The following is a 25,000-nucleotide window of genomic DNA, read 5'->3' on the forward strand; positions in this document are numbered from 1 at the left end:
GAATGTTTGCAGTCATCGGAGTGGTGGAGGTTCTGCTCAGCAACAATCTATCCTAATTTGTGTGTCTTCACAGGTAGACACACCTACGGCACATGCATGAATTGTAGCCTTTTTTTATGTCAAGATTCTGCTAACTCGCTGCATCCAAGTAGATCTGGCATTTTTACAGAATATTCTGCACAACATCCGGCAATTAGTGACAATCTCAACCAAACATTTTGGGAGAAGTAAAATTCAGGTGTTAAATGTCACAACCCTGTCTCGACATTGCTGAATACCCTTACACACAGCGGCTGTCCCGCCTTGATGATATCTCAGAAAGTGGAAAACGTTTGGGGCTGACTTTTTTTATACCCCCATTTTTCATCTGCGCTGTTTATTCTGACCGACAACACATAAAAAAGGGTGTAAAATACTGTTTTGCAGGCAGTGTGTGATGTGTGTTGGACAGCAACACTGCTATCAACACAACAGGGTGGGAGAAGGGATTGTCAGGTGTTTTACTTCGCACAATTGTCCGTGCATTGCTGAATATTATTACACATGTGCTGCCCCTCCTCTGTTGGAGCTCTCCATCATATCTCAATTAGTATTCAAATAAAACACACTCTCTAGCCTCAATGCGTATTCCAGCTGAAATAGCTGAAATACACAATATTTTTTCTGATTAACCTTAATTCTTCATATAAATCGCACTTTTACTATGGGAGTGTCACTATATATTGCTTATATTTAAATACAAATTTAAAAACTTAACACCAGATAAAGATATTAAAGAACCAAACTAAACAAAAACGGATACATCATGATAAATTGAGTGACAATGTATTTAACAATTTAACACATGAAAAAGTATTAATAGGAGGACTTGTATTAGATTTTTGGACAAACAAGTTGTTGGCATTAACATATAAACTGTATATGCTAACCTGTTCTCATATGGCAGCATGTGTTTGAATAACACATTTGTTATGCATGCAAGTCAAACATATAAGATGGCATTAGCTGCCAAAATAGACTTATCTTGTTTCTGGTTGTTTGCTGCTCTTAAATGTACAAACCCCGTTTCCATATGAGTTGGGAAATTGTGTTAAATGTAAATATAAACGGAATATAATGATTTGCAAATCCTTTCCCAATTAGCCTGCACACCTGTGGGATGTTCCAAATAAGTGTTTGATAAGAATTCCTCAACTTTATCAGTATTTATTTCCACCTTTCCCAACTTCTTTGTCACGTGTTGCTGGCATCAAATTCTAAATTTAATGATTATTTGCACAAAAAAAAAAGTGTTTATCAGTTCAAACATCAAATATGTTGTCTTTGTAGCATATTCAACTGAATGTGGGTTGAAAATGATTTGCAAATCATTGTATTCCGTTTATATTTACATCTAACACAATTCCCCAACTCATATGGAAACGGGGTCTGAAATATAAAATATATTAACAGTACGATATATAACAATTAAAGATTAGATGTATAAATAAATTATGTGTAATCGTAGTCCCTGAATCATATTTGTAATCAAATTGTGAGGGGCCCAAAGATTCCGACCTCTTAGGGAAAAAATACAATGTTCTAATTTAGGCATCATCAATGTTGACTTTTAGTTACCAAATAATGGTTTCTTGCTCTATTAAGTGCTCAATTCAAGCAGTATTTACTGAGAAAATGCAACGATAACAAGAGCGGATGGGCGATTGTGCATTGATTTTTCTAGGCTTTTCTACTGCACCCCCAGTAAACTGGTGGAAATTGGTTGAATCGTCATTGCATAATCCGACCAAAAGCTTCCTATTTGACATGACCATGTCTGTGACTTACAGCGATGCTCTAAACATGTGTTGTTCACACCTGTGAATTGGCGCTAAAAGGTGTTCATTGTAAATAGTGTGCACGTGGAAGTGTGTACGTATATTTATGTAGGTATGAAAGAGTGCGAGGGACCAGTGGAGGCATGCGTCTCTGTGTGCAAGCTCAGCATCCAATGTGCTGCCTGGAAATGTGGGGAGGAGCTCCAACAAGCCACCTTGCAGACAAAGGCAGTTTGGACTGTGTGCTGTCTTTCTTTGTACCTTTTCTATTTATTTTTTTTACACTAAAATGTCACATGTTTTTTTCTCATTTCTTTTTTCACTCTACCCACACACATATTTACAAATATGGCGACTTGTCCAGGGTGTACCCTGCCTTCCGCCCGATTGTAGCTGAGATAGGCGCCAGCGCCCCCCGCGACCCCGAAAGGGAATAAGCGGTAAAAAATGGATGGATGGATGGATATGCATTTAACACTGCACCATCATAACTGTGCAGTAGTGTTTGTCATAGCAATGTGACAAAAGCCAAAATAAAATCTCACAATTAAGAAATTAAAAGGATACAATGTCATAGTATGGAATAGCTTCGTAAAACAAAGAAATAAATGGAAATATTACGTGATTGAAGTCATCATTTTACAAGAAAAAAAGCTGCAACTGGGGTTGTACGGTGTACCAGTACTAATAAAGTACCGCAGTACTAATGATAAAGAAGGTACTACACTGCCTTTGAAAAATATAGGTACTTTTTTTTTCATGGACATGATGACGTGCCCTTGGTGACATTGCTTGTAAAATGAGCCGTGGTGCATATTACCAGCACAGAGCACTTGCAAGCAGAAACAACGTGAAAACAGAAGAGGGAGAATAGATGTATTTTAGCTTAAAAACTAACGATAAAACTATAAACTCTGCAGACTGTGCTTTAAAGCATAGTGGTTAACCTTCATCTGCAGTTTTATTTAGCTACTTCTAAATCACCAATCCATGCCTCCATTGCAACAAATACACTATGTTTCTTACAAATATCATCTTTGCAGGACCAGGAATAGCTAAACATGCTTCCCTACACTCCTTAGGACAACCGCAGCTCTAGAGCCACATGCGGCTCTTTAGCGCCACCCTAGTGGCTCCCTGGAGCTTTTTCAAAAATGTATGAAGATGAAAATAGGGGGTCAAAATACAAACCCTGTTTCCATATGAGTTGGGAAATTGTGTTAGATGTAAATATAAACAGAATACAATGATTTGCAATTAAATTTCAACCCATATTCAGTTGAATATGCTACAAAGACAACATATTTGATGTTCAAACTGATAAACTTTTTTTTGGGGCAAATACTCATTAACTTTAGAATTTGATGCCAGCAACTCGTGACAAAGAAGTTGGGAAAGGTGGCAATAAATACTGATAAAGTTGAGGAATGCTCATCAAACACTTATTTGGAACATCCCACAGGTGTGCAGGCTAATTGGGAACAGGTGGGTGCCATGATGGGGTATAAAAACAGCTTCCCAAAAAATGCTCAGTCTTTCACAAGAAAGGATGGGGCGAGGTACACTCCTTTTTCCACAACTGTGTGAGCAAATAGTCAAACAGTTTAAGAATAATGTTTCTCAAAGTGCCATTGCAAGAAATTCAGGGATTTCAACATCTACGGTCTATAATATCATCAAAAGCTTCAGAGAATCTGGAGAAATAACTCCACGTAAGCGGCATGGCCGGAAGCCAACATTGAATGACAGTGACCTTTGATCCCTCTGACGGCACTGTATCAAAAACCGACATCAATCTTTAAAGGATATCACCACATGGGCTCAGGAACACTTCAGAAAACCACTGTCACTAAATACAGTTTGTTGCTACATCTGTAAGTGCAAGTTAAAGCTCTACTATGCAAAGCGAAAGCTATTTATCAACAACATTCAGAAACGCCGCCGGCTTCTCTGGGCCCGAAATCATCTAAGATGGACTGATGCAAAGTGGAAAAGTGTTCTGTGGTCTGATGAGTCCACATTTCAAATTGTTTTTGGAAATATTTGAGGTTGTGTCATCCGGACCGAAGGGGAAGAGAACCATCCAGACTGTTATCGACGCAAAGTTCAAAAGTCAGCATCTGTGATGGTATGGGGGTGCATTAGAGCTCAAGGCATGGTTAGCTATCACATCTGTGAAGGCACCATTAATGCTGAAAGGTACATACAGGTTTTGGAACAACATATGCTGCCATCTAAGCGGCGTATTTTTCATGGGCGCTCTTGCTTATTTCGGCAAGACAATGCCAAGCCACATTCAGCACGCGTTACAACAGCGTGGCTTCGTAAAAAAGGAGTGTGGGTATTTTCCTGGCCCGCCTGCAGTTCAGACCTGTGTCCCATCAAAAATATGTGGTGCATTATGAAGCGTAAAATACGACAGCGGAGACCCCGGACTGTTGAACGACTGGAGCTCTATATAAAACAAGAATGGGAAAGAATTCCACTTTCAAGGCTTCAACAATTAGTTTCCTCAGTTCCCAAACATTTATTGAGTGTTGTTAAAAGAGACGGTGATGTAACAGAGTGGCGAACATGCCCTTTCCCAACTACTTTGGCACGTGTTGTGGCCATGAAATTCAAAGTTAATTATTATTTGCAAAAAATAAAATAAAGTTTGAGTTTGAAGACCAAATATCTTGTCTTTGTAGTGCATTCAATTGAATATGAGTTGAAAAAGATTAGCAAATCATTGTATTCCGTTTATATTAACATCTAACACAACTTCCCAACTCATATGTAAACAGGGTTTGTATATATTGTTTGTTTTAATATGGTTTCTGCAGGACAAACATGACACTTTTTAATAATGTTGTGTTCATGCATCACTGATGAGAGTATTTAGGGAGCGCAAATTTGTCCTACTCTTTTTGACGGTCCTTGAACTCACCGTACTTGTGTGGTCTATGACATAACAGTTTGTTTACATGCATAACTTTCTCCCACCCTGTAACGTGTTTTATGCCACTCATTCTTTGTCTCTTTTTGTCCACCAAATGTTTTTATGCTGTGCGTAAATGCACAAAGGTGAACTCTGTTAATGTTATTGACTTGTGTGGAGTGCTAATCAGGCATCTTTGGTCAGTGCATGACTGCAACCTAATGGATGCTAACTTGCTATTTAGGCTAGGTGTATGTATAATAATGCAAAAAAATCTTATTTTATAATAAGTTTGTTGTAATTTTATGGGACTAAAGTTATTGCATTAGAGAACAAAGCAGTGATTTTTTTGAGCGAAAAACTGTACTTTTACAAGAACAATATAGTAACTAAAAAGTTGTTTTTGATAGTAAAATCAGACAGTTCCCAAAATCAAAAGTTGTAAAACCTTTTTGATTTGAATAAAGTTGAAACATAAGAAAAAAATAAAAATGTGATTTAAGAAAGTTGTAAATTAAGTTGATACAGTTGGAATTTTACAAGATTAAGGTAACGATTACAAGTACAAAGTTAAAATAAAGTGGGGTTATATAATAACTACCAGACAGATAATTAGGAATCATGACATCAGACTGCTAAATCTGATAACAGGAAAAATAGCTCAGATAAATAATTATTTTTTAAACACTCCAATGAGGCAATATTATCCATACTGTGCTGTAGGTGGATTAGCAAATCAAGCTCTCCAAAGTGCTGTCGTAAAATCTTCCCTTGAGCTCACTGTAATTAAATGTGCCGTTGATCATGTGGGACTTCTTCACTGTTTCAGAGCAAGACTTTTTGTGTGCTATTTGCACCACATGTTTTGACATTTTTTCCATGGGGATAAAAACAAAAACAAAAAAAAAACATTGCGCATCAGCACATCAAACCTTTTTAGCCACATAAAACACCAGCATCACTGCAACAGCTGCCCTAAAGCCAGCTGCAAAAAATAGAAAAAAAATAAGACACTGGTTTTTGGTATTGGTCTTGAGAAGCAGGAAGTTATCTGTATCGGCACCTGCTTGGAAAACAAATTATGCACCCCTTGAATAAAGTTGTGTATTTGTGAGAATAAAGTTACAATTACAGAAAGACTAAAGCTCTAATTTTAAGTTTTGGCCCAGTGGTTAGCATAAAGGCCACACAGTCAGGAGATCTAGGATTCAAATCTCCGTTTGGACATCTTTGTGGGATTTTCATTTTACTTTGGCTTCCCCCACCATTACAAAAATATACATGTTAGGTTAAATGAAGACTCTAAATCAGGCCTAGGCATTTATTTTGACTCAGGGACCACATTTAGAGAAAAAAACGTTTCCTTGGAACACTAATACAAAACCTCACAATAATGACAGACCACCTTAAAAAAACGTGATGGAATTTTTAATTTTTCTGAGAAGGATAAAACACTGAATATTAACAAAATATGAACGTCACACCCCCTTTCGAGCGACACATTTTACAATCAAGTGAAACACAATAAAAATGCAACAAACAGTGAAATATGAACGCGAAGGGTACAAAATAAACTCACCTACAATCTTAAGTATCTGATACATCACTAAGCTTTAGAACTTTGTTGTGAAAATCTCCTTCCGCGTCTGTGGAAACGCTTCCCACCCACACTGCTTGGTGCCTCGTCTGAGCTGCTGTGACGTAGATTACCAATAGTAACTAATTAGATACCCATCGTAATTTATTAGATTAACATAGTAACGGGTATATCATGCAAAAGTGCAGATTCCAACCATTGAAATACTTTGTAACGTTGAAGATTTACGGTCATTAGAAAACATGACTGCACATCATAATGGCAGCTACACTGTCCATCTTAAAGATCTTAAAAAATTATTTGGGAATGTCCGCCGGGCCAGATTGAATATCTTAACGGGGCCGCATGTGGCCCCCAGGCATATATTTGTCCAGGTCTGCCCTAAATTGTCCAGAAGTACAAATGTAAGGGTGATTGACTGGCTACCAGTCTCGGGGCAGCTGGGATCGTACTTGCCAAACTTGAGACCTCCGAATTCGGAATATGGGAGGCGAGGCGTGGTTCAGGTGGGCGGGGTTTGGTGGTAGCGGGGTGTATATTGTAGCGTCCCGGAAGAGTTAGTGCTGCAAGGGTTTCTGGGTATTTGTTCTGTTGTGCTTATGTTGTGTTACGGTGCGGATGTTCTCCCGAAATGTGTTTGTCATTCTTGTTTGGTGTGTTCACAGCGTGGCGCATATTTGTAACAGTGTTAAAGTTGTTTATACGGCCACCCTCAGTGTGACCTCTATGGCTGTTGATAAAGTATGCTTTACATTCACTTGGGTGCGTGTAATAGCCGCATATCTTATGGGACTGTTTGTATGGAGGGAAAGCGGACGTGACGACAGGTTATAGAGGACGCTTAAGGCAGTTTCTTTAAGGCACGCCCCCAATATTGTTGTCGTGAGAAATTTGGGAGAATTGTTGCCCTGGTAGATTTTCCGGAGGGGCACTGAAATTCAGGAGTCTCCCGGGAAAATCAGGAGGGTTGGCAAGTATGGCTGGGATAGGCTGCAGCTTACCTGCGACCATAATGAGGGTAAGCCGGATAGAACATTGATGGATGGAATTTTAAACACAAGGAAAAACAAGTAAAGTAACATTACAAGGATTAAACCACCATTTGATGAGATGTATAACTTTGTGACAATGTATATAATTTTACTAGAATAGGTTGATTGGCAACACTAAATTGGCCCTAGTGTGTGAATCTGAGTGTGAATGTTGTCCGTCTATCTGTGATGAGATGGCGACTTGTCCAGGGTGTTTGCCGCCTTCCGCCTGAATGCAGCTGAGATAGGCTCCAGTGACCCCAAAAGGGACAAGCAGTAGTAAATGGATGGATGGATAGAATAAAGTGAGGATTTTATGTGAATAATGTGGGGACGTTGCAAAAAAATTGTTTCCATGTTGCCCTAATTATCTCTCCCATTCACCACATGGATAGTTTTCCCCGACCCCCTGTCCTGCCCTACTAAATGACATTGAAGGTCCAACTAGTGCGCCCTGACATGTCCCACCTGCACACACAAACTGCACTGTAAGAGTGTATGAGCTATACAGCATTGAAACACAGTCCCTAGCCCTCGAGGGGCTGTAGTGCTGAATTGATCGCTGCCCAGACGTTGCGGAGGTCAGACGCAATTAATCAATCCCGCACGCACCAGCATCCCGAGCAGCACACGCCAAGGCCACAGGCGACCATGTTGTGAGGATCAGCGTCCTGTGCAAGACTGAGATCCGTGCGAATAGCAAGTCTCCGATTTCGAGATAGAGTTCCGACACCAAGCGTGTTTTGGGTGCTGGATACTCGACGACATGGCGATGAACAGCCACACTTTGTAGTAAGTAAATAAAAGTGCTCATGTCCTCCTTTTGTGCACGTGTGCGGCTCAAGGACAAACTGAGCATCAGACAGCACTCAATCAGTATACGCCAGACAGCTGGCTCGCCCTCAATGTGCTCACCTAAAGTTGACCTGTCCTCTCCGCTTCCTCTAGGCATACCTTCTCGCCAAAAGTAACTGCAACAATTCCACGTAGAAAAACACACCAATTATTTGTAGGTGCACAGAGATGCCGCATCAAAATGTGGTGCGATCCCAGTGGATCATCACAGGAGTTGGCCCCAAAGCTCAGATAATCTACGCGTGATCGTTAGCGACACCGCAGAGGCTTGACCTGCAGCGGCCGTCCATCGCTTGCTGTCTGACCTCCTCATTGCGCTCCAGTCCGCCGATTGAGTCGCTCACATCAAGAACATAAACAACGAAAAAACCTCTTTGCCCCACGTTTAAAACACAGAGATCACCCGGTATGAGAAATATTTGCAGGATAGGAATAACAACACATGCAAATCCCCCGGTGATGGTACTGTCAACATATACTTACCGTCATATGCATGAGTCGCTAGCAGAAGCGCAAGCGTCTTCCCCGCCTCTTGCTGGAGGAAATGCTGTGAAAAGAGAGAGAAGGGGAGGGAGAGAGAGAGAGAGAGAGAGAGAGAGAGAGAGAGAGAGAGATGCTTCGGACAGAAAGGAGGAGGAGCTGGTGCTGATGCTGCAGCCGACTCCCGGCAATGTGTAAGAGAAGATGACTTTTCTCTGTAAACACCATAGCGCTCCCTGCTGGATGTGGGAGTTTCTACACTAAAATAGCCGTGGTTGACTGTTCTCTATTGATAGTGCCTTTTGAAAGGAGCAAAAAGAGGCACTTTTTTAAATTGTCAAAACTACTTTCTTACTGTCTAGTACAGGGGTGACCATTTGCAGCCTGCAGCTAGTTTTTTTTTTATTGGCCCTCTACGTGCTCTAAAACTTAAGTGAATTAATTATTAAAGACTTAAAACAACCATTTGCTTTGACACAGAAGCTAACAATGCCATCCATCCATTTCTACCGCTTATTCCCTTTGTTTTTTTTTAAATAGCTTAGTATATAAATTTTTAACATTGAAGATGTGAAAGTGGCCTCCCGCATTCTTTCATTTTTAAGAACACGGTTAGATGGATTAAAATGCATGAGAATGTTTTATATTTTTTAACTTTTTTTTAACACTGTAATTATCAGTGGAATTATTCATTACTTATCGTGTTAAGCAATGTCAGCTACGATTTATCTGAGAGCCAGATGCAGTCATCAAAAGCGCCACATCTGGTGTGAGAGCCATAGGTTCCCTACTCCTGATTTAGATATATATATATCTGTACTGTCCAGCCACTCAGGCAAATCATATTGTATATGTAAATGCTTATATCTGCTGTACAGACTTACTTAAAAAAAGAGAAGTGTGGGATACATTTCTTGTTGCCTTATTTGTATTTGACTTTATTAAATGTTTGGGTAGAATTTTATTAAACAAAAACAGTTTTCTTATAAGTAATATAGACATTTTTCACAGCTGTTTTTCTATTTTATGGAGGAATGTAGTTAATCATATAACTGGCACCCAATGTCATCAAAGAAAGGATTGATTTTGAATCAAGAATCGTTTTAAATCGAGAATGGATTCTGAATTGAATCAAATTGAAGGGAATCAATTCGTGTGGTGCCCAAATATTCAAAGCCCTAGGCTACTAGAGAGAAATAGTGACTTTTTGTGTTGAAGTGTTTACACTTACCAGTTACAATTATGTATTTTCTTTACATTTTTAGTGTGGTCTTAGTACACTGGGGTCAGACAATGGCCCGTCACATCATTTTATGTGTGCCGCAAAACCCTGGAAATATTATGTGTAAAAAAGACTAAACGTCTCAACGTTTTTTCTTACAAAATGTACTAATAAAAATCTACTGAATGGTAGAGCATATTTGTTATACTTCAATCTGATAATGTAACAAATATTACATTATTATATACTGTACTGTATAAGACAATGCTTTTGTAAAATTGAATGGGGTGTTAGCAACTTGCTCACAGTAAAAAAAAAAAAATTCAAGCAAAAACTATAAGAACACTATTGGCTAGCTTACTGATTGGTGATTTAACAGAACACCTGTGTGTTACAACAGCACCCCCTAGACATGTGTGTAAATGTTGCAAACATGCCCTTCAAAGATAAATACTTAAATATTTGCATGTCACCTTAACCTAAGATTTCAAAGCAATTAAGTCATCCATCAGTTTCGACCTAAAACAACAAATAATAATCAAATGCATTTAAGTTACATACTAATATTCATTTATATTAATAACTGTTACAAGCAACAAGTAACTCTCAATAAAAACAAGTTTGACACCCCTGTCCCAGTGCTATACAATATCGATTTTCCAACTTTTAGAAAACATCTTTTGCCCCACAATAGTTTCCAATTGAGAAAGCATAGTAATCAATTAGCTTGATTGCAGACAACTTAATTGTTATGAATCTTTTGTGTGCAAATTGGAATGTATGCCATTAAAACAATCATTTTTCATTCCCCCAGATGTAAAACCAGGACATTTTTGTCTTAAAGAACAAAACAGACATGGAGAGATGCAAGCACAGTTCATCAAGTTTATTACTACTATACAATGTTACATGTTTTTTTGATGTACCGGCTGTACAAAATTTCAGCCATTTTAGCGAGTGAACTCAGTCACATTTAACAATGCTGTATGTATATATATATATATATATTATATATATATATATATATATATATATATATATATATATATATATATATATATATATGGTGTGTCAGAAAAGTTCCAGGGCTGTTGGCTCATACATTTTTCCAGCGAAAATGCCTTCATTCGCAGCCTCTCGTCATGGCCAACTTGATGTTGTCCGCGTTTTCAAAACGGGTTCCTTTGATGACCTTTTTTTAATCTTGAAAAAAAGGTTAAATAAAATCCCAAGGAGCCATGTCAAGGTTGTTCCAGCACGGGGATGTTAACCTCGGCCAGGAACTGTCGAATGCTCACAGCGTTGTTAGCAGCCACATGTTTTCCTGCCACAATTTCGCCTCTTCTCACACAGTGAACAAAGCAAATGCTGCAGGATTTCGCACCCTCACAAGTCAATTCCTGGATCTTTTCTGACGCACCTTGTATGAATACTGTATACAGTAGGTAGGGTTGTATTTTTGCATCATTCATCTAAAAATCCTGCATGCGACTGAACCATTCAGGAGTGGGACTATCAGGGGTGTCAAATGTACGGCCGACCAGGTTTAATTCGGCCCGTGATATGAGTTTGCTAAGTATAAAAATGCTGTAGACGATGCTACATATGTACAGAATAAACCACATTATGTTAGTATATCAGTTGAGGAAAAAGAGTAAATTACATAATATTGTCCTGTAATTAGATTTTTTTATTATTCATTTCATCTAATACATTAAAAATTAGCACCAATAGTAGCATTTTAAAACTGTGCCAGACTCAATTCCACCTATTTGACTGATGGACATGATCACATAATTTATTCAGAAAGTATAAATAAGGACAAATGAAGATGTAATACTACTAACCGCAACATGTAAGTGTTAAAGGCCTTCTGAAACCCACTACTACCGACCACGCAGTCTGATAGTTTATGTATCAATGATGAAATATTAACATTGCAACACATGCCAATACGGCCTTTTTAGTTTACTAAATTACAATTTTAAATCTCCTGCGGTGTTTCTTGTTGAAAACGTCGCGGAATGATGGCGCGTGCGCATGACATCCCAGGTTGCAGGGGACATATTAGCGCAGCCCCATTTGCGGCTAAAAGTCGTCTCTTTTCATCGCGCAATTAAACAGTATTCTGGACATCTGTGTAGCTGAATCTTTTGCAATATGTTCAATTAATAATGGATAAGCCAAAGTAGAAAGATGGAGGTGGGAACCTTTAGCCACACAAACACGGTGTATTTCCATGTTTAAAATTCCCGGAGGTGAAGCTTTACTATGGATCAGAGCAGTCAAGCGAACATGGTTCCCGACCACTTGTCAACCGGCAGGTTCCGGTGAGAAAATTGTGGTAAAAAGTCGCCTCTTACCGGAGATCAGCTTAGCTTGCGCCGTCCATGCAGCTGCCGTCGACTTCCCTCAGAGACTGGCGTCAAGCTCGCGGACACACACCACCGACTATCAGGTACTATTTAACTCACTAAAACACTAGCAACACGATAGAAAGGGATTTCCCAGAATTATCCTAGTAAATGTGTCTAAAAACATCTGAATCCGTCCCAATGCAATTGCCTTTCTTTTTTCTTTTTCTAGTCCTTCGCTAGCAATATCACCCACGAATCTTTCATCCTCGCTCAAATTAATGGGGAAATTGTCGTTTTTTCGGTCCGAATAGCTCTTGCTGCTGGAGGCTCCCATTAAAAACAATGTGAGGACGTGAGGAGCCCTCACCCTTGTGATGTCATCGTCTGCGACTTCCGGTAAAGGCAGGGCTTTTTTTATTAGCGACCAAAAGTTGCGAACTTTATCGTGGATGTTCTCTACTAAATCCTTTCTGCAAAAATATGGCAATATCGCGAAATGATCAAGTATGACACATAGAATGGACCTGCTATGCCCGTTTAAATAAGAAAATCTCATTTCAGTAGGCCTTTAAAAAAAAAAAAAAATATTATGATTTGTACATTTTCAGAATGTGCTTGGTCGATTTTTAAACAATAAAAACAATCTGAAATTGTCTTTATTTGTAAGGTATCGTGCCGTGATTTTACCAGTCCGACCAACCTGCGAATAGATTTTCTTCCATGTGGCCCCTGAGCTGAAATGAGTTTGACACCCCTGATCCAGGACTAGTTGGAATGTGCTCAGCCTCAAACAAGCAGCGGGTCGCATCTGTGAGCAGATAGTACTGCATCATCTCTTTTCTCTTTCCTACTTATCAAGTAGGTAGGGCCTTCATTATGCATTCTTCACTCACGCTGTAAGTGAGGGTTGAGGCAAAAACTAACCCAGACCCACTGCACGTAACACATATGTAACTGTGCAACACATTACCAGAACTGAATCACCCATGGACAAATTATTCACAAAGCGTTAAAAAAGACATTTACAAATAATTTACTTAACAGAATATAAACAAAGTTGTATATACATGTTTGTAATTCTTCTGTATATGATCGCACTACTTTTGTTGTACTGCGACTGCCAAAAAACTCACACAGTAAATACCTGGTCTTAAAAATAAGACCTGAACTTATAAATAGTTCTGGCTTATAATGAACTCATACAAATATCCCAGGTGGTTGATCCAATTCCCTTAAAATCCGAGAAGCCTTAAAAACAGGAAGGATATAATAAAAGTTATAAAGGGAGAAAAGCAAATATACAAATTACATTTTTTATAAGCAATGGATGCTGAAAGACACAGTAGCCAGCACTGTGGAAATGATCACGCAATGCCTAATACTCGTCATATATATCCAAACAATCCTCATTTTTCCCTACCTCAAAGTGGGATATTGTGCGCTTCTTTACTACAAAACGTCATCTTGTTATCGGATAATTAGACACCTCTGCGGGCTTTGTGCCACCGGATGTTAAATCTGAAATCTTCATTTCAGAGAAGGTGTGAAAGGGTGGTATAGTCAGTGCTGTCCCAACAGGTGCAGCACTGTGGCCCCGTTTGTTCTGCCAAGCGAAGGACAGCAATAACATCATAGGCAAGCTATCTGTGTTGGAGTGTCCTGCCAGGAGTACCGGAACATTTCAGCACGGCTTACATAAGAGTAGGACAATGCCGTGCTGTTGAGCGTATAAACTTCAACGGGCGGGTGAGTTATTGCATGTGTAGAAATATGTCAATACAAAGTTGTTTCAAAAACATGATCAGGAGCGAGTTACATACCGAGACAGCTGCACCCTCATGCAAATCACTCGTCACGGCAGCGTAGAGCTTCAATAGTCCTGTGTTTGAGCGTGACCACTGGTAATGTCCGCCCTTGACGGAGTCACGGCAGCGAGGGGGCTGGAAGATACATGGGGTTGTCGCGTCCCTACAAGTCTCTGTCGTCGTCCTCCCTGACCTCGATGCCGTTGTGAAGGAAGGCCTCTTTCTCCGGTGTGATGGAATCGTGGTCGCTCTTGTAGCTGTCCATCTCCATGTCGGGGGACGAGCGGGCCATCTTCGCTTCTACGCTGTGATGGATGCCGTAGCAGAAGTAGATCACAAAGCCTGAGGAAAGTAAGTGACAGATTGGCATCATCGTCAATGCACACAAACCAATAATACAGTGGGGCAAAAAAGTATTTAGTCAGCCACCGATTGTGCAAGTTCTCCCACTTAAAATGATGACAGAGGTCTGTAATTTTCATCATAGGTACAATTCAACTGTGAGAGACAGAATGTGGAAAAAAATCAAGGAATTCACATTGTAGGAATTTTAAAGAATTTATTTGTAAATTATGGTTGAAAATAAGTATTTGGTAAACCATTCAAAGCTCTCACTGATGGAAGGTCTTGGCTCAAAATCTAACTATACATCGCCCCATTCATTCTTTCCTTAACATGGATCAATCGTCCTGTCCCCTTAGCAAAAAAACAGCCCCAAAGCATGATGTTTCCACCCCCATGCTTCACAGTAGGTATGGTGTTCTTGGGATGCAGCTCAGTATTCTTCTTCCTCCAAACACGACAAGTTGAGTTTATACCAAAATGGATACATGGATGATACAGCAGAGGATTGGGAGAATGTCACGTGGTCAGATGAAACCAAAACAGAAGTTTTTGGTATAAACTCAACACGTCGTGTTTGGAGGAAGAAGAATACTGAGTTGCATCCCAAGAACACCATAACTACTGTGAAGCATGGGGTTGGAAACATGCTTTGGGGCTGTTTTTCTGCTTAGGGGACAGGACGACTGATCCATGTTAAGGAAAGAATGAATGGGGCCATGTATCGTGAGATTTTGAGCCAAAACCTCCTTCCATCAGTGAAAGCTTTGAATGGTTGACCAAATACTTATTTTCCACCATAATTTACAAATAAATTCTTTAAAATTCCTAAAATGTGAATTCCTGGATTTTTATTTCACCTTCTGTCTCTCACAGTTGAAGTGTACCTATGATGAAAATTACAGACCTCCGTCATTATTTTAAGTGGGAGAACTTGCACAATCGGTGGCTGACTAAATACTTTTTTGCCCCTCTGTATATCATAGTATATGCCAGTATTGACACGTTTTCACAAAAAAGTATGTGATTGCCATTGCCAAATTAAGTTAAATTAATTATGTTGATAACAAACACTGATCCCCTTTGACTGACACTGGATTTGTAGTCCCCCGGCTGACAAGCTAGCAGCTAATTATGTGTCTCCATACAGTGTGGAGCCACTCCCATAGGTTAATAATAATTTAGGGCTGTCAACGCACGTGATTAATAAAAAAATATTATGGCGTTATCAAAAAATAATGAAGATTAATCACTTCCTGGTTGAGGCTTAACCTGTAAGACGTGCACATTTGTGACACAGTCTGTGATCGCGATGAGAGGCGGCCAATTTAGCTACAAAAAATAACTTTTGGTAGAACTTGGTATTGCAGTGACAAACGTTTTCATCATCGGCCCACATCAAGTTTAAAATGCCATCTTAAAGTGAAACGCGTACTCGTCAATCCTCTTGGCGACTTCTTTTGTAAACAGCTACTAGCGACAAATCTAATGATTTTTCCCAGTGATATTGGAGACTTATTTATGTAGTGGGGACTATGAGGTGAAAGCAAGCAGCAGTCGCCGTCCTTAGCGAGCAGTGACAGCTGCTGCCAGTCAGCTGCTGCTTTGCTCATGCCGATAGCTGGAATGTTAGCTTCATCCACAAGAAGCAGAGGAGAACGCTACGCTGGCAAAGTTTACTGATTCAATGTTGTCACCAAAAGTAGCACAGTTAAGTTAAACATATGCCTTTGCTAAACAGACAGCCAGCACATGTAGGACATCTAACATCTGTGAATACCAAGTCCTGCAAGAAGATGTCATTAACATCGCCACAGCTGATCTGTCATACAACCTTGGAGAATCACAATTACGGCAAGGATGAACCAACTGTACTACACAAACCAGAGCAGCAACTTGCAACTACACACTGAATATGAATTAATTTTGCTTCCTGGAGAACATTGGACATCTGTAAGTAATCACAACGACCTCAAGTCGCATTGTACCCAAAAAAAGAGATCAGCATTGTCATCTGGAAAAGGTAAACATACTTGTTTGGTTAGACAACTGTTTAAACTAAAGAAGAGTTATTGGTGCACTATGTTAAGTTGTTTATGAGTTCGTTCACTACATTATCGATTAGTAACTGTACTTGTGTGCGAGAATATTGCAAACTACAAAGACTTTCAAAATGTGCACTTAAGTTTGTAAAAAAACAAGCATAACTGTGCTGTATGAGCTGCTTTTCCAGCACACGCACAAAGAAGCTACTATGGTGGCCTCCCAAACGATCAGAAATCCTGAACTTTAACAACCACACTGCTACAATAAAAAATATTTTATAAAGTAAAATCTACTCTCATCAACAAGGAGCTGAATGAAGGAAGCAGACATGCACAGGAAGAAAGCAAGACAGGGGCCCTTTTGTTGCCTAAAGCGGTGTCTGTCCTATCCTGTCCTACCTGTGCAAGAAATCTCCTTTAGCATATTTTCCCAGAAATGTCAGTCTTCACCATTAAAACTTGTCGTGGCACGGTCACAGAGGCTGTTTCGTTGAACGTCGTCAATCATACTTGCGAACGCCGTTAATGTAAATAGTCTTTTTTTGTAATCCACAGAGATTCCCACCTTTTGTCCACGCTCGTCTCGAGTTAGCAAAATGGACCAAACAAGTCAAAAGGGCAAAAAACCCAAAATAGGCACGCACATTAGGTGTGACGTGGCTAGGTTGGTAAAGCGGCCGTGCCATAGCGAATGACTGAATGAAACGTTTGTACACAAAGACATGGTCCGCACACATACTTGGGCCAATCCAGAAGTTTGTAATAGGAAAAGTTTGTAAATAGAGCAGTTTGTCAATCGAGGTTCCAGTGCACCAATCCCCCCCCCCCGCTTACAATTTCTACTGCAGCCCATTCAGGCAACACCCAACTCTAACATTAACTATTTATACACCTGTCCTTACTTGTTAACGCCAACGTTTGTATCTGCAAGTCAGCTGTTTACCTAAAAGCATCCACATGGCAAAGCGTATCCAAGTGCCTTGGTCCAGCTGCATCATCAGGTAGACGTTGATGAACATGCTGATCACCGGAAGGAAGGGCAGCAGTGGAACCTACAAAAGGAGAAGAACAGGAAGAAATCAAGATGAAGTCCTTTCAGCGGGTTTGTGTGACGGGTCAAGCCAGGATTCAAACCTTGAACGAAAGCTTTGTTTTGCTCTCGGGCTGCCTCCAGATGACAAAAACAAGGACGAGGCAGATAATGAAGATGAGGCTGAGGACTACAAGGTTCCACAGAGCACTGCCTCCCTGGACTGCCAGTACGCTGAACACCAATATGAGCAGGCCTAGATGTACCAAGAACAACACAGTTCGAAATATTTTCCGTTTTCCAAAGTAATCAACTTTATTTATATAGCACATTTAAAAAATAAAAATAAATTAAGATTTCACAAAGTGCTGCACAGTAGTTAAAACATACATGTAGAAGCAGGATTAAACTAAGGATTGTATAAAAAATTTAACTGTAAAATAGAATAAATACCAAAAAGAAAAGAAAATAAAATAAAATCTCACAACTCTCATACTGGTTTAAAAGTCTAGGAGTGAAAAATATGTTTGAAGACGTGATTTGAAACTCATTAAAGAGGGAGCCGTCTGAATAGCAAAAGGGATATTGTTCCAAAGTTTTGGAGCAACAGCAGAAAATGCACGATCCCATCTGGATTTGAAATGGGTTTTTGGGACGCCAAGAAACTGATCAGCTGACCTAAAACGTCTGACATACAGGTGCTGTTCGTATTATTAGAATATGAATACGTTGATTTATTTCAGTAATTATATTCAGAACGTGAAACTTACATATTATATCAATTCATTACACACATAGTGATATATTGGAAATGTTTATTTCTTTAAATTTTGATTATTAGTACTGACAATTACTGAAAATCCCAAATTCAGTATCTCAGAAAATTAGAATATTAGTTGCGACTAGTACCAAAAAATATTTTTTAGAAATGTGGGCCAACTGAAAAGTATGAACATGGAAAGTTTCAGCATGTACGGCTATCAATACTTAGTTGCAGCTCCTTTTGCCTGAATTGCTGCAGCAATACGGCGTGGCATGGAGTCGACCAGTCTGTTGCACTCCTCAGGTGTTATGAGAGCCAAGGTTGCTTTAATAGTGGCCTTCAGCTCTTCAGCATTGTTGGGTCTGGCATCTCGCATCTTCCGCTTCACAATACCCCATAGGTTTTCTAAGGGGTTAAGGTCAGGTGAGTTTGCAGGCCAATCAAGAACAGGGATACCATTGTCCTTAAACCAGGTACTGGTAGATTTGGCACTGTGTGCAGGTGCCAAGTCATGTTGGAAAATGAAATCTTCACCTCCATAAAATTGGTCCGCGGCAGGCAGCATAAAGTGTTCTAAAACTTCCTGGTAGACTGCTGCATTGACCCTAGACCTCAGGAAACACAGTGGACCAACACCAGCAGATGACATGGCACCCCAGACCATTACCGATTGTGGAAATTTGACACTGGACTTCAGGTAACGTGGATTCTGTGCCTCTCCTGTCTTCCTCCAGACTCTGGGACCTTGATTTCCAAAGGAGATACAAAATTTACTTTCATCTGAAAACATAACTTTGGACCACTCAGCAGCAGTCCAGTCCTTTTTGTCTTGAGCCCAGGCGAGACGCTTTTGACGTTGTCTCTTATTTAAGAGTGGCTTTACACAAGGAATGCGACAGCTGAAGCCCATATCTTGCATACGTCGGTGCGTGGTGGTTCTTGAAGCACTGACTCCAGCTGCAGTCCACTCTTTGTGGATCTCCCCCACATTTTTGAATCGGTTTTGTTTGACAATCCTCTCTAGGGCGCGGTCATCCCTCTTGCTTGTACACTTTTTTCTACCACATCTTTGTCTTCCCTTCGCCTCTCTATTAATGTGCTTGGACACAGAGCTCTGGGAACATCCAACCTCTTTGGCAATGACCTTTTGTGTCTTGCCCTCCTTTAAAGTATCAATGGTCATCTTTTGGACAGTTGTCAAGTCAGCAGTCTTCCCCATGATTGTGTGTCATACAGAATCAAAACGAGAGACCATTTAAAGGCTTTTTCAGGTGTTTTGAGTTAGTTAGAAAATTAGAGTGTGGCACCAGGTGTCTTCAATACCTGACCTTTTCTGAGATGTTGAATTTAGGGTTTTCATTGGTTGTCAGCTATAATCATCTCCTTTTTGGCAAAAAAACACTTGAAATGTATCAGTCTGTTTGGAATGAATGTATACAATCTACAAGTTTGACTTTCTAAATGGAATTAATGAAATAAATAAACTTTTTCATGATATTCTAATAATATGACCAGCACCTGTGTATTGTGGCGCTAATTAATTAAGAGATTAAAAAACAATCAATAACAATTTAAAGGTAAAGTCCCTAGATGTGTGTGTATGCTCCCCTAACCTCACAGGTTAGGGGAGCATACAGTGAGCAGCAGCGGTGGCCACACTTGGGAATCATTTTGGTGATTTAATCCCCAATTCCAACCTTTGAAGCTGAGTGCCAAGCATTTTAAAATAAATTCTAAAATGCCCTGGAAGCCGGTGAAGGGATGCTAAAATGGGGGTAATGTGCTCATGTTTTTTAGTGCCAGTTAAAAGACGAGCAGCAGCATTTTGGACTTGCTGCAATCAAGCGATTGAGGCCTGGTTCATGCCAGCATAGAGGGAGTTGCATAGTCCAAACGTGATGGAATAAAAGCATGGATTTTCTGCTCAAAGTCGTTAAAAGATAAAACTTATTTATTTTTTGTAAAAAGGCCTAAATGATAAACCTGGAGCATACAACAGAGTTAATCTCCTGTTCCAATTTAAAATCATTGTCGAACTTAGTACCAAGATTTGTAACTGTGGGTTTAAATTAAGGCATCAGGGGGTCCAGGTCACTTGAGTGGGCATTCTGGTTTACTTTTGAGTAAAAAAAAAAAAAAAAGATTTCCGTCTTGTTCTCATTTAAGTTTAGAAAGTTTACCACCAAACATGCTTTTATGTCCTCAAGACAATTTAAAAGTGTTTTTAAACTTGTGTCACTTTTATTTTTTAGAGGAACGTGGATTTACGTATAATCAGCATAAAAATGATACGATATAAAGTCGTGGTCAAAAGTTTACATACACTAAATAACAATGTCATGGCTGTCTTGAGTTTCCAATAATTTCTACAACTCTTATTTTTTTGTGATAGAGTGATTGGAGCACATACTAGTTGGTCACAAAAAACATTCATGACGTTTGTTCTTTTATGAATTTATTATGGGTCTACTGAAAATGTGACAACATATATTATCAATTATGGTGATGTAGTAAAGTTACAACCAAATCATATTAGCTTCATGGCATGGACTCTTAACTTCTTGTGAGTGATTATGATTTACAACACCTGTTGACTTCTCTAAGCTCATTTAAATAGGGCTCATGTGATGCAGTCATTAGACTCGGTTACAAACGTGACAATGGGAAAGTCAAAGGAACTCAGTACAGATCTGAAAAAACAAATCATTGACTTGAACAAGTCAGGAAAGTCACTTGAGTAATATCAAAGCAGCTTAAGGTCCCAAGAGCAACTGTGCAGACATTTGTTCATAAGTATAAAGTGCATGGCACAGTTTTTTCTCTGCCACGATCAGGAAGAAAAACGCAAGCTATCAATTGCTGCTGAGATAAAATTAGTAAGGATGATCAAGAGTCAACTGAGAACCATCAAAAAGCAGGTCTGCAATGAATTGGAAGATGCAGGAACACAGGTGTCATTGTCCACAGTCAAGCGTGTTTTGCATCGCCATGGACTGAGAGGCTATGAAGCAAGAAGGAAGCCCTTGCTCCAGAAGCGACACCTTAAGGCTTGTCTAAAATTTGCTGCTGATCACATGGACAAAGATAAGACCTTCTGGAGGAGAGTTCTGTGGTCAGTTGAAACAAAAAATTAGCTGTTTGGCCACAATACCCAGCAATATGTTTGGAGGAGAAAAGGTGAGGCCTTTAATCCCAGTAACACCATCCTACGGTCAAGCATAGTGGCGGTAATGTTATGCTCTGGGCCTGTTTTTCTGCCAATGGAACTTTACAGAGAGTAAATGGGACAATGAAAAAGGAGACTTAACTCCAACTTTTTCAGGACAACCTAAAATCATCAGCCTGGAGGTTGAGTCTTGTGCGCAGTTAGGTGTTTCAACAGGAAAAAGACCCAAAACAAACATCAAAATTGGTAAAGGAATGGCTAAATTAGGCTAGAATTAAGGTTTTAGACTGGCCTTCCCAGAGTCCTGACTTAAACCTTATTGAGAACATGTAAACATGTAACCAAATATTAACATTGCTGTTACATATACTTTTGACCCAGCAGATTTGGTCACATTTTCAGTAGACCCATAATAAATTAAAAAAAGAACCAAATATCATGAATGTTTTTTGTGACTAACAAATACAGTGGGGAAAAAAATTATTTAGTCAGCCACCGATTGTGCAAGTTCTCCCACTTAAAATGATGACAGATTATTTAATTTTATATACATATAATTTTGAGTTTATACCAAAAGTTTTTATTTTGGTTTCATCTGACCACATGACATTCTCCCAATCCTCTGCTGTATCATCCATGTATCCATTTTGGTATAAACTCAACTCGTCGTGTTTGGAGGAAGAAGAATACTGGGTTGCATCCCAAGAACACCATACCTACTGTGAAGCATGGGTATGGAAACATCATGCTTTGGGGCTGTTTTTCTGCTAAGGGGCAGGACAATTGATCCGTGTTAAGGAAAGAATGAATGGGGCCATGTCTCGTGAGATTTTGAGCCAAAACCTCCTTCCATCAGTGAGAGCTTTGAATGGTTTACCAAATACTTATTTTCCACCATAATTTACAAATAAATTATTTAAAATTCCTACAATGTGAATTCCTGGATTTCTTTTTCATATTCTGTCTCTCACAGTTGAAGTGTACCTGTGATGAAAATTACAGACCTCTGTCATCATTTTAAGTGGGAGAACCTGCACAATCGGTGGCTGACTAAATACTTTTTTGCCCCACTGCATGTGCTCCAATCACTCTATCACAAAAATATAAAACTTGTAGAAATTATTGGAAACTCAAGACAGCAATGAGATTATGTATTTTTTTATATGTTGCATGGGCAGTATTTACACTGAAAACAGCATTGGTCCTAGGATCGAGCCCTGAGGGATACAACAGGACAAAGGAACAGAGGCTGAAGCCGAATTTGGATCTTAAAAGTTCCGTTTGTTGGATATGACTTGAACCATTTTCAAAAGGTGTGCCTCTTAAACCCAGACATTGTTCTTGGCAACTAATGAAAGTAATGTGATCCACTCTGTTGAATGCAGCAGTTAGATCTAAAATAATTAAAATGATAGAATCACCAAAATCAGTGGATATTAAAAGGTTGTTGAAAACCATTAAAAGTGCAGATTCAGTGCTATGAAAGGTTTTAAAACCAGACTGCAAAACATCGAGAATAGCGTGCAAATCAAGATAAGACTAATTGTAAAAGCACAGCTTTCTCTAAAATCTTTGGAATAAAAGGAAGCTACGAAATGGGTGTAAAATAATATTAAATAGAATGAGCTAAATTTGGCTTTTTTAGCAAAGGTTCCACAAAAGTTTGCTTAAAATAATTTGGGACAGTCCCTGAAGCAAGACTGCTGTTAATTATTTCCTGAACGTGGGGGGCGACGAAATCCCAGACGTCTCTGAACAGACGGGGTGGCATGAGTCAATATTGAGTGATTTTAAGTCAGACGCGGTCACATACCCAGTACAGAGGCGCAGATGTTGACCGAGGAGCCTGACAGGGAGGTGGGCTCCAGGCTGTCTGGGAAGAGCAAGGTGTTCAAGCTGAACCTCTCCTCCACACCGGGTAGGATGCCCATACTCCCATCGCTTGGCTCCATCTCCTCCTGGGTATTGGCCATCTGATACGCTCCACCGGGCAGCTCAGGCTGATACCTGACAATCAAACATGCACATGAAGCAGACCTGAAAACTCTTGCAGGTCCTTGCAGTGAAATACGCTTGCTTATGAGTACTGCCAATCACCATGTCAGTCATAATCTGGGCTGCAATATTGAAGATGATCAAGTGTGAAATGACATTCAAAATGAATGCAGAGCGTAATTTCAATGAGAGGAGACATCGCAGAGCGTGCGCGGTGACCATGCTGATGTAATGTCTATTAAAATGGTCGTTGTGACAAGTGTCATTGAAGACACTGACATAAAGCTGATTCTTGCATGGGGATGTAAAGATCTTGCACTGACCTTAGCACCAGGACACAGGCAGCTACTAACGTATAGGCCAGCAGTGTCCCTATGGACATCAGGTCCACCAGATCTTTCAGGTCAAACAGAAACGCCATGATTGCTTGAAGTGGAGAACAGGAGGGGAGAATAATCGTTACAAACGGCTTTTGTAGTTTTGTAATTTGGTTCTATGGTCCAGACTAAAGCAGAAAATAACACACAGTACGTTTTGGTCCCGGTATACTTAATGTTTACACTGAGATCTGTAAAGTGTTGTCCAATAGGGAACAGGAGAACATAACAGTATAGAATGGTTTGAATAAGTCGTTTCCTTATGTTGACAGGGGATCAATTCTCACAATACCTCATTTGTCGCCCTGCCATTGAACGGAAACCAGGCCAGGGTGCACTCCCTATTTCACCCTAGGGCAGTGCTTCGCAATTATTTTCTGTTACGCCCCCCTCCCCAGGAAGAAGAAAACGCGATTATAAATTAGAATTGTTATTAGCACACGGTTACATAACATTGTATCCTTAATAACATTAAAGAAAACAACAAATAAAATAAACACAGATAAACTTACAACACAGAATAACTTTTAACATTGTTTTTAGTATGTAACAGAAAATATTTAAACTGCATAAATTTGCCTAAAGTTAGAAAAAAAAATTTAGAAATTTAAATTTGAAATAATTTTAAAAATGTTTCAATAATGAAAATTTTTAGACTGAATTGAAACATTTGATACACAAAAATGCAATTAAATCAACTGAATGAATATCAATACATTCAAATTGATTTACAACATTGACTCAGGAGCACAATACAAAACAGTTTAACGTACAAAACATAAATGAAAAAAACAATTTGTCCTGATTTTCTTTTTAATCAAAATGAGGAAGCCAGGATAAATGGCTACAATGAGCATTTTTTCTAGTCCACAGCTTTCTGAAGTGAGGTTTGGAGCATGATACCGAAAAAGCATGTTCCCCAGGGTCACACTCAGCTCCCTGGCCCCACTATTTGAGTAGAACTGCCCTAGGGACACAGCTAGTTTTAGCAAACAAGACGGTCTTTCTATCCCCTGTTGGTCAGCACTCACTCAGTGCGTCATTTTTTTGGGCTTGAGCAAGTTATGTGCCATTACTCTCTTGACTATGCGGCTAATCGAATCGCTTTGTTTATCTATCGCCCCTTGCTCATAAAAACATTATAGTGGGGCTGTCTGTGGATATAGATTGTTACAGCATCATACAATAGTTGGCACTG

The 25,000-nt window shown here is 39.5% G+C and overlaps 2 protein-coding genes across 6 annotated transcripts in view; both read right to left on the bottom strand.

The window, feature by feature from the left end:
- Nucleotides 1–8,794, bottom strand: part of mtus2a (microtubule associated tumor suppressor candidate 2a) — a 78,999-nt gene extending 70,205 nt beyond the window's left edge. For both annotated transcript variants that reach the window (XM_061898575.1, XM_061898574.1), the window contains exon 1: nucleotides 8,704–8,794. The gene's annotated coding sequence lies outside the window, so the exon portion shown is untranslated. The remainder of the gene's footprint in view (nucleotides 1–8,703) is intronic.
- Nucleotides 8,795–13,296: 4,502 nt separating this feature from the next.
- Nucleotides 13,297–25,000, bottom strand: part of slc7a1a (solute carrier family 7 member 1a) — a 52,158-nt gene continuing 40,454 nt past the window's right edge. For all 4 annotated transcript variants that reach the window (XM_061898577.1, XM_061898579.1, XM_061898576.1 and 1 more), the window contains exons 9-13: nucleotides 23,749–23,851; nucleotides 23,244–23,437; nucleotides 17,606–17,757; nucleotides 17,415–17,523; nucleotides 13,297–14,426 (exon numbers count right to left, since the gene is read on the bottom strand). In XM_061898577.1, coding sequence (XP_061754561.1) covers nucleotides 14,248–14,426; nucleotides 17,415–17,523; nucleotides 17,606–17,757; nucleotides 23,244–23,437; nucleotides 23,749–23,851 — 737 coding nt within the window. In that variant the 3' untranslated portion in view covers nucleotides 13,297–14,247. The remainder of the gene's footprint in view (nucleotides 14,427–17,414; nucleotides 17,524–17,605; nucleotides 17,758–23,243; nucleotides 23,438–23,748; nucleotides 23,852–25,000) is intronic.

Source organism: Nerophis ophidion, linkage group LG04 (genome assembly GCF_033978795.1).
Source record: "Nerophis ophidion isolate RoL-2023_Sa linkage group LG04, RoL_Noph_v1.0, whole genome shotgun sequence".
NCBI classification, from domain to species: Eukaryota; Metazoa; Chordata; class Actinopteri; order Syngnathiformes; family Syngnathidae; genus Nerophis; species Nerophis ophidion.